At 42.1% G+C, this 10,794-nt stretch overlaps 1 protein-coding gene across 3 annotated transcripts in view; it reads right to left on the bottom strand.

The window, feature by feature from the left end:
- Nucleotides 1–73: 73 nt before the first annotated feature.
- Nucleotides 74–10,794, bottom strand: part of ACOX2 (acyl-CoA oxidase 2) — a 30,986-nt gene continuing 20,265 nt past the window's right edge. For 2 of the 3 annotated variants that reach the window (XM_030569679.1, XM_030569680.1), the window contains exons 13-15: nt 7,996–8,213; nt 4,117–4,249; nt 74–2,103 (exon numbers count right to left, since the gene is read on the bottom strand). In XM_030569679.1, the coding sequence (XP_030425539.1) occupies nt 2,041–2,103; nt 4,117–4,249; nt 7,996–8,213 (414 nt within the window). In that variant the 3' untranslated portion in view covers nt 74–2,040. Of the gene's footprint in view, nt 2,104–4,116; nt 4,250–7,995; nt 8,214–10,794 lie in introns of those variants that run through there. The other variant, XM_030569681.1, reaches the window with a different exon arrangement.

Here is a 10,794-nt window from a genome sequence, read left to right as displayed (position 1 = left end):
ATATATCAATACAGGAAAGTGAAACTGGCCAGGCTCCTACTTTCCCTATTCTGGTGCATAGGAATATTAGCTCACTCTTAACATTCAACTTAATGGACATTGTAGCATCGTATTTCCAATAGGGAAATTTCCATATTGAAAATTCAGAGGGGAAGCTATATGTTTTGAGTAATGGGAAGCTGGAAAGGACTAATGCCAGTTAAAAGATGCTAATCCAGGGTACATCTAGAACCTGGTGGGAAACATTATCCAGTTTCAAAATATTCATCAAATCAATTGCCAGCACGTCTCGGAGCTCTCATCACCCTGTGCAGGGCTGCTTTTGTTGAAGTCGATGGGACTCTGGCTCCGCATTCTTATCTGCCAATTCCCTAGACACTTTTCCTGCTTCTTTTATGCATTCTGTAGAATTATTCATAAAAAATACTAACAAGCAGGAATCAAAGTTAGAAAACACTGAAATAAATAAACTTGGTATCTGCTATGAGTGACTAGGCCAGTGCAATTCTGCTTACTTCTCTTTCTAGGTTGTAATGTTTGTCTGCTTTCAATAATTCACAATCATCTCTAGGTATACAAACTTCCTGTTCACCTGGTCTAGCTGAGCTGGCCAGTATGGACGCCAGCATCCCGGGTATGGTCAGAGAGAGCCTGGGCTACCACTTTAGCAGCTTTTTGGTCGGACTTAGGGTATGTCTACACTGCAATAAAATACCCACGCCTGGTCCATGCCAGCAGACTCACCGCGATTGTGCTATGAGGCTACAAAATTGCAGTGTAGATGTCCATGCTTGGGCTCTGGGACTCTGCAAAGGAAGGAAGTCCACGAGCCCAGGCTGCAGGCTCAGCCGGAACGTCTACGCTCCTGCAAAACCGGGTCAGCTGACATGGGGCAGTCACAGGTGTGTTGTTGCAGTGTAAATATACCCTTAAAGTTCATGGAATTGGCAGTGGGTATGCACTGCTTATTCAGGTTGGCTCATTCACAATTCTCTGACCATGGAGACCTTTCTCAGCGCCATGTTTTTCTTTGGTCTTATCTTTACCCCCCTTTTTATTGGTGCTAAGGGGATTGTTTGGTTTTGTTTTATTTATGAGCACTAAGTGATTTTTATTTTATTCAAATAGGAAAAGACTGCTATTAGGTCGAACTGAGGAAGCTCCAGCAAGCTGCTTCTGTTTCTTGCCAAGCGAAACCCAATATATGACCCTTGTAAAATAGTTTGTTTGCAACGGTACAAGAAAATCCTGAAATAAGTACTTCACAACATTTCTTCATTAATTTGCGATGTAATGCTTGGTTTAATCACCAAATAGAAGATATCTGTCCTTTCTACTTGAGAACCACAGATCCATCTAATAAGCAAACCCTAAATCACACACTCCTGTTGGAGGCTGAAGTTTACAGAAAGGGTATCAGAAGCTTTCATCATAACAGATCATTTTCACAAGGTGAAGCTGGCACATACTGTGTGAGTTTTGACTGGTTAAATTTAAGTGCAGATAGTGCTTACTGCTCAACAAGATACAAGAAGGAATTCTGTCCCCTGTCCCAAAGAGTTCACATTTTAACAGAGCTTTTAATCTAAGCAGCTGGTTTTAGAACCTCTGGCTGTGACTTTACATTAGTTTTGTTAACTTAAGTTCCTTGATTCTGTGCAAGGCATTTTATGAGCTCAGCAAACTTATGTCTCAGGCAGCAAGAAAGTAATTATTTTTAACCTGAATGTAATAAAACATTGAGAATTGGATTGCTAAATAAGGCAGCTTCGGCAGCTACTGTGAACATATTTTTAAAAAAAAAATTAGATAAGTTCCTGATGGAACTCTGCTTAACCATGGACATAGATGAAAACTGATTGGCTTCCTTCCATTCTTAAATGTAAATGACTAAGAATTCCAGTTGATGTTTGCAGACAGTACAGTCAACTGTTCTGTGTTACTCTTTGATTATTTATAAAACACTGGCAGTGTGCTAGCTAGTGCACCATACATGGAACCAAAGAAGATGTTGTCTATGTCCCAAACAGCTGTTGATCTTTATAGTTTTGACAGAGCACTCTGAAAAAGTGGTTTCAGGTATCTTGCATAGGCCTGGCTCACCTGTGGAAGCAGGAGAGTATAGAAAGGTATCAGCAGTGACTAAGGGGGAACAATGATTTCTAAATAACTCAGAATGCTCTTTGAAGTGTAATTTTTTAAAGAATATGCTACAGTAGTGTGTAATGCCCCCCAACCCAGTACCTGGGATCCCCCTACATTGTTAATAGGCAGTGCTGCTCATCCAAATGAGGATGCAAAGCATTTAATTTCGGAAAGCACTTTTTTAACTTGAATATTCACCGAAGGCAAAATTCAAATTGTGCATTCGTTTGTAAAATTTGCTAGTGGTGCTTGGTTTGCTGGGAAAAGTACTAAGGTAAAATCTTGTTCAAGTAGGTGAGCTGTGTTTTTAAATTAAGCAAGAAAACCCAGTGTAACATGAACAGTGATGTTAATTCACCTTTAATGTGATGTTAGAAATGAAGGCAGTGTGCTGAGAATAGAATGTGTGGATGGGGGAAAGGGGAGGTTACCTTGTTTAAAACTTATACCTTCTACTGCTTAAGCATACTATAAGAAGAACATACTTATTGATAAGTAGTGATAAAAGTACCTGTGAATATGCCGCCTGTTAATGCAGAGTGTGTAACTATCATATCTTTCCATGGTGTTAAATTGTACATATATAGGTTTTGTGCATGTTGTTTGCCTTTTCACAGTGGTAGTTCAGAGCGATAAACAAATTAAAAACAAAAATGTTACAGCCAGAGGGCTGGACAGCTCTGGCTACTGTAGTAGGCGATAGAGCCCCAGCCTCTAGACTGCCTGTTCAGTTCTGGTCCTGGTCACTAATGACTGAAAGACCATCTGATGGGTTTCAGGGTGGTCTTGTTGCAGCAGGGCTCATGACAAGACACCATTTTAAATGGTACTAGTAGGCCTCTGCTGAACCGGCCAAGGAATGAACAGGCCCGAGCAAACCCTGTCCCCACTTACAGGGCATTCCCTTCAGAAAAGGGCAGTGGCAGACTGGCACAGTAGTATGGAGAATCGTGCAGTGGTGCTACTATGCTGTACCTGTTATGTGGTTAAACTGGATTTCACCTCCAGCAGTGTCAGGCCAGTGCCTTCTGTGAACATTGAATTCACTGAACAAACAGGTCTAAACTTCTAAGGTTCCAATTACCACACCAGCACCAAACCACAGTTCTTACTGGTTGTTCTGCACATAGAACAAGGGCAGACATGGTTCTGATGTCCTGCTCTAGCAGCTCTCTATGGACAGACTTGTGGCTGTGCAGTGCCCCACTGATGTCAGTAGAGATCCATCCACAGGGAGCTGATTGCTCGAGCAGGGCCTCAGTCATTAAACTCTCAGATTCTGAGCCATGCATGTAATTGGCACAATTCAATACTCCATTCCAAGGAACGCACTGTGATTTTTACCTTTTGGCCTCAAAATTCCAACCCGTCAGTCCACTTGCTTTCTCCTGGCTGTTTTCCATTCTTCAGCCTTGAATGTTATATGTCAAAATAATGTGTGCCTAGGCTAATGCGTATGTGCTGGTAGTTTGTAGCTGTGACGCAGTAGGGAGTGGGGCGGATTGACCTGGTGTGACGCAGTAGGGAGTGGGGCGGATTGACCTGGGAATGCTGTCTAGTTTTACTGGGACTGTCTGCATGGGGGGTGGGAGAACAGGGGATGACTTTACTTGAGGGACGATACCTGAGCCAGAAGAGGGGTGGGGACAGGTGACATCTCTGCCCAGGAAATTGGACAAAGGTGAGAGGAGGAGCCGAGGGGAGGGAGTCGGCTGGAGGGGTTTCTTTCAGTTTTGGGCTGGCAGGGAAGATGCAGGGAACCCCAAGTCTGGGGTCTCAGTTCCTTGCCCCCCAAGAGGGATCTGGCTGAGGGGTCCTGAGTGTACCTACAAGCCCTGCTTCGGACTGTGTTCTTATCTTCTAATAAATCTTCTGGTCTCCTGGATGGCTGAAAGTCATGGTGAATAGCAGGAAGTGCGTGTGCAGGGCCCTGACTCTCCACATTCCGTGACAGTAGCCCACAGTCCTTACCTGTTTGTTGGTTGGTGACTTCTGAGCCCACTCGTAAAGCCGTTGGTAGACATGTCCGTCGTAACTGCCAAGCGCAGAATTCAAACTTTCATCGGTGAAGTCGAAAGCATCCACTAGAGGCACTGCATCATTCCTACAGAAGCAAATGGACCGCACTCACTGCAGGGTTAATGAAATCCTTACCACTTCGCTGGGGCCGAATGGGAGAAAACATAATTTCATATTTGCCATTAGGTATTTACTGCAGTGTGAAGAAACCTGGTGATTTTAGGAATGTTCCTGGTTTTTGAGAGATTATTGTCCAATATATCTTACTTTGTGAAAGGCAGATTGTCCAATGTGCTGAGCCATCTCATCTCTCCTTGGGGTCAATGGCAGTTGAAGGTGCTTGGCACCTCTGTGGATTTGTCCCTGATTCAGGATTGAATCTTATGTGGATCACTTAATCAGCAGGCCCTGCAGCTTGTGTCTTCGGGTGGGCTTAAGTGGTTCCTAGGTTTGTGCAGGCCCTCGGTACAGAGGTATTTTTTCACACTGAGATGGTATTTCACACGGCAGTTGCATCCTGCTACCACACAATCAAAAGCAATGACACTCGTCATTTTAACGAAGCGCAAATCTTAATCATTGCATTAGAAATTCACTGCTTCATGCTGTTGCCACTGGTAAAATAGTTATCTAAGAGATTTAATCTTAGAAAGCCTTTAAAGAGCATTACTAATTTAAAAAAAATAAAGTTTGTTAGAGGATTTATTTTTTAAAATAACTAAATAAATGACAGTTTATTTCATTCACAAAATGTTCTGCTTTTAGTGCCTTTGAAAAATAAATGGAGGAAATTAAAGTGGAATTACAGTATGCCTCCAGATTATGTTTACTTGTTAGAAAAGCTCCTTAAAAAACCAGAGTCTTAACAAGCACTGGATAATGTTGTCATATAAACAAAGAACTAAGCAATAGATGAAATACCATGTTGGTTTCAAAATGTCAAAAAATCTACACGTGTTAGGGCTTCCTCAGGACAACAGAGCTTGCAGTATATTGAGATAAACATAATTAATTACAGGCCAATGGGTTATCTAGTCCAATATCCTATCTCTGACCCTGATTCAGAAACGCATTTAAGCATATGCTTGACTTTAAGCACCTGAGTAGTCACCAGTGATGAGGTGTTTAAATACTTGGCTGAATCTTGGCTCTGACAATAGCCAGTACCAGCTGCATGAAACGCTGTAGTAGGTAGTTCTGAAATAACCTGTGACACTACATCTCCATATTTTTCATAGAGATTATGAAGTGATTATGACATAACTAAGATGTATTTTATGCAAGATGGGTCATGTGAGATCATTGGAAAGGTTATGATTTACTGAATATGATTATCCTATTTGTATGCATGTATCATTTCTGTATCTGAAGTTCGGAATATTGTCTGTGCAGCTATTACGAATGTGTGTACACCTGGGGAACGTGCACTAGACAGAATGCAATCAGTCTAGATTGCTGGCTGGAAAGGGCCATTAGGAAGAACAATAGGTCTTAGAAGATGCTAATCTCCCACCTTCCTGGGAAGTCTTCCTGAGGATGTTACAACCAGCCTTTGAGTTATGGCTGTAGGGTCATGTGATCAAGTCACCTGGTACTGGAATCTATCTTGGAATACCAGTGTGTTATCACTGACTGGCATGGGAACTAAGTTTTGCTATATGCAAAACCTATTTAAGGCAGGGGAGTGACCTCAACGTGGTTCATTCTTCACTGTCTCCCCACCTAAGATGACTGCTATAAACACCTCCGACTGAACTGGGCAAGAAAGGACTGAACCCAGGCTAGAAGGTGTCTTTTGAAAGAAATACATGGAGTTTGAAGCTGCAAGCAAGAGCAGCTGGCCTTCAATAACCTCTGCAATCTGCCTAAAACAACATTTAGGGTGAGAATTTGCTAGTTAAAGCCAGTTTCTTTTAGTACATTAAGCTTAGCTTGCATGTTTGTTTCATTTGCTAGTTAATCTACTTTGCTCTGTTCGCTATTCTTCATAATCACTTAAAATCTACCTTTTGTAGTTAATATAGTTGTTTTGTCTTAACCCAGTGTGTGGAATTCATAAATAGGGGGCAAAAAACTGTTGCATAGCTCTTCCCCACATTGAGGGAGGGAGTGAATTTCATGAGCTTACGGTGTACAGTTCTCTGTACAGCACAGGACGGCGTATCTTGGGTTTGTGCTCCAGAGCGGGGTGTGCACTTCAGTATCTAGACAGTTCCTTAGGTGAAGCCTTCCCCTGCAGGGGCTAGTCAGAATGCCTGTTTGCATGTTACAACAGCTGGATCTGTCCCTACCTGTATGCATGCTGGTGAAAGAGGGAGATCAGGAGCAGGTCTGCAGCTTGTCACAGCAGCCCAGTTAAAGGGAGCCCAGTCTGGTGGGTCAGGCGGGCTCAGTGATACCCCAGTTCCAACTGGCACCCTGAGGGAAACCTGTCACAACCTGCTCATATGGGAAGTTTCTTCCGAGCCCCTGTCAATGAGATGGTCTCATGTCCCAAAGCTGGAGTGTTTGTATCCCTTTCAAACTCTTGGTTGTCTTCATTTTAATCCTAAATATTGACTCCATGCATGTTTTCATTATCCATTAGAAATGGGCACTCCTTTCTTGAGTCCTGTTAAATTCTTGACCTCAGAAGTATCTTTGATTATTCGTTCCATCGGCTAAGGTCTTTTGAAAATTCAGTTTAGGTTTGCTACCTTTTGAATCCTGGTTGAGAAATTCTAGTAAAAATATGTGCTGCCTCAATTGCTATTTTCTAGTCCATTGTGTAGGGAGTATTCTTACTATTGTGTGCAAAATCCCAATTAGCTCACAATTTAGTCTGAAGTCCCAATGAAATTGAATATTTAAATTGCAGTGCTCTATTATGAAAAGTAAATCCTATGTGAAAACAGCTTTTTAAACGTTGTAAGGGATTAATTTACTGTGTTATCTGAGAAATGACTCGGTGATTAATTTTTGTTTTTGTTTAAAAGTCATGGCTGAAAAACTTCTCATCTTTTCTGATTATAACCAAACATGACTTTGAAACAACCTAAGAAATCTTGTAAAATGGCAAAAAGTATTCAATGGGTCAAGGGTTATTTTATTTATAATGTTAGTATGTACTGCTGGATGTTTAAAAGCTACAAGACACTGCATGGTTGCTATTTAACTTCCTAGTTTAAGTAGATTGTTTTTCTCTAAATAGTATAATTTAAAGCCACAGTCAGGGTAAAATTGTACTTAAAAATTTCTTGCTTGTGTTGCTAATAACCTCTTAGATTATTACATTTACAACCATTTCTAAAATCTAACTTTGCACCGTTAAGGTAACACATTACATTTTGCACTGTCACATGTGGTCGGTTTAATTTTTGTTTTATTTTGTGCTTCTCATGCAGTAGCCCAATGCCACATTGTTTGCAATCCAGTCACCGCAGAGAAATATCTCAAGCCAAGGAAGAATTAGTTGACTGTTGTCTGTGTGAGAAAAGTCTTATGTGCATGCAACTCTTTTTAAATTGAAATGCTGAATTTAAAGTACCTGAAACATTACCTTTAATTGGTAGTAACATTTTAATGATAAAAACGAAGCTATTTAAAAGCAGGCAATTTATGAAATCCTGAGACGTGTTGTTTTTTCAGACCTCTAAGGGTTTAAATCTGTTTAACTGTAAAAATAAAGCTTGCACATAGGCCTTGTATACAAATGTAAACCTGATATCCCATCAGGCTTGGTGACGGTGACACACTTAACTATCCTTAACGGTTATTTAACATCATTTCCCCCTCCTTGTGGGACGTAGAGGGAAAGCTGCTGTCTAACTTTCTTATGCTATCATAGCTCACCGAATGACAGCGAGTAGGTCCAGGTAGGATGCAGTCACCATGTCTATTTGGTCCCCAGATATGTACCCAGCATACAGGAAATCTCCCGTGTTTGAGAAGATACCATGTAATGCAAAAAGGTCACAAAGGTGTTTCACAATCTTCTGGATTTCAGCCTCATTTCTAAGTTTCTCCACTGTGTCTATGAAGTTTTTCACAACAATGTAGTGGCAGTGAGCCTAGAAAAGAGTTACATGCAACTATGAATGCATCCTCATAAATGTCTCCAGTGATAAGGGCTATGCTGAGTGACCTAAGCCTTCCAGCAAAGGATATAAAACCTTTCATTTTCACTGGCCATTTTCTACCAGTTTTTATTCTGGTTAGGCCGTTCACATTCATGTTTGACTTCTACAGTATGGAAGCAGGATTGGCTTTAGGAGCTGTGGGTCCTGATTTGAATACCTGGTGGCGGTCCGGGTCTTTGGCGGCACCTCAGTGGTGAGGGGTCCTTCACTTGCTCCGGACCCCCCGCCGCCAAAGTGCCGCCGAAGACAGGTATGTAAAAAAATTTTAAAAATTAAAAAGGCGCTTAAGGCGCGGGGCCTGATTCCAGGGAATCAGGGGAATTGGCCTAAAGCTGGCCCTGTATTGAAGAGAAGAGGGGACAGTAATAATCACCACTGTGATAGTGATAAGCAGGGTTCTCAAACTTCATTGCACTGCCACCCCCTTCTGACAATGAAAATTACTCCATGAGCCCAGGAGCGGGGACCGAAGCCTGAGCCCCCCTGAGCCTCACTGTCCTGGGCAGGAGGGGGCAAAGCCGAAGCCCAAAAGATTCAGCCCCCGGCGGGAGAGCCTGTAACCTGAGCCCCACTGCTCAGGGCTAATGCCTTTGGGCTTCGTCTTTGGCCCCAGCCCTGGGTGATGGGGCTCTGGCTTTGGCCCCAGCAAGTCTAATGTCAGCCCTAGCAACCCCATTAAAACGGGGTCACAACCCACCCTTTGAGAACCACTGTGATAAAGATTAGAAAAGTGCTTCCAGACTTGGCTTACTCTTATTCAAAATATTGTCAGTGTGGACTGAGAGGGGAAAACAAATCCATTCAACTGCAGATGTCGCACTGGAGCAGCATGCAGCACTCAACCTTCCCAGGAGCTCAGAGCTAAGGAGACTTCAGTCTTTCTTCAGGGAGCGACAAATGAATGTGCATCTTTCCAATTAACGATTATTGATTATTCATATTACTATAGTGCCTAGGAGCCCTAGTCCTGGGCCAGGACTCTGTTGCACTCAGTGCTGTACAAACAGAACAAAAGACGTCCCTGTCCCAAGGAGCTTACAATGCTTTTGTTGTTTTAGGTAGTTGATGGAAAGCCTTTGGGCTGCTGACCTAAAGCAAAAGAAATGATCCCTGCTAATGAGCATAATTAGCTGTACAGCTGAACTCCAAAGTGAAATATGCAAACTGAGTTAATATTAGGCTGCTTGGGTGAATCATTAAGCACAGAAGTCTATGTAGGAGTAGTGGAGAGGTTGAATTCTGCCCAGAAATAATACGAATAATATCTTTTTCTCCCTCTGATCCTCTTGATATTTTCTAGTGTACTAAAGATGTCACAGAATGATGTGTGTTCAGGGGTGTCTTCAGTGAAGCAGGAAGTGTGGTGGGAAAAGTTACAAATGACCATGCTTTGGCTTCTAATTCCATTCCTGGGTTGGGTCACTCGCACAGACCTGGGAAATTCAGCATGGAACTCGAGCTTCACTTCATTTTCATTCCTGCTCTGCCATTCTCTTTACTCAGTACTGTATTTTCCTTTGATAAACACCTGATACAATCAGTGTTTTCAGAGTGGTAGCCATGTTAGTCTGTATCCTCAAAAAGAATGAGGCATTCTTGTGGCGCCTTTTGGACTGACAAATTTATTTGAGCATAAGCTTTCATGGGCTACAGCCCACTTCATTGGATGCACGCAGTGGAAAATATAGTAGGAAGATATATATACACAGAACATGAAGATATGTTTCATGTTCTCTGTGTTTATATATCTTCCTACTGTATTTTCCACTGCATGCATCCGATGAAGTGGGCTGTAGCCCACAAAAGCTTATGCTCAAATAAATTTGTTAGTCTCTAAGGTGCCACAAGTACTCCTCATTCTTTAATCAGTGTTTTGTTTATTTACAAATCCTGGTCAAATTCTGTCTGTCTGTCTCTCTGCTAACTGAACTTCTATTCCACAGTTGGAAGGGCATTCCTGGCCCTTATTTATGACGCATGGGCCATTTCTCCAATCCCCACCTGCCTGCCTGCCTCCAAGATCATGGACCAGGGAAGTCAGTGGGTTGGGGGTGTTCAGTCATTGATTTGAATGAGTGGAGGATCAAGCCTGCAATCCAAATTTGTGCACAGAAAAGGCTGAATGAAATTTTTTTTTATTGTCCCTGATCCCTTTCTCTGGGGGTCAGGAGAGGAGAGGGCAGGCTCCAAAATGGAAGCTTTTATTTCAATTTCTTTCCATTTGAAATGTATCAGATTGATTCATTGAATTTTTTGGAAAACTTCTAACTAAAAAAACTTTTTGTTCCATTCAAACTGTTTCACAGAAAAGAATTCCAATTTTTCAACCATCCCTAATAATAAATGCTGCACTTTTTTACTTAGCCATGCTGAATACCCTGCTCCATTGAGGCTGCCTGCAGCTCTTTCATCTACCAGAAAGGTGAAAACACATACATTGGGCAGCTGGCTGGACTGTAATGCCATTAGAGAGAGCCAATATTGCTCAGAGTGGATTTACTTATTTCTGCTT

The sequence above is a fragment of the Gopherus evgoodei genome, chromosome 7, assembly GCF_007399415.2.
Source record: "Gopherus evgoodei ecotype Sinaloan lineage chromosome 7, rGopEvg1_v1.p, whole genome shotgun sequence".
NCBI classification, from domain to species: domain Eukaryota; kingdom Metazoa; phylum Chordata; order Testudines; family Testudinidae; genus Gopherus; species Gopherus evgoodei.
This window is presented reverse-complemented; position numbering and strand designations above follow the sequence as displayed.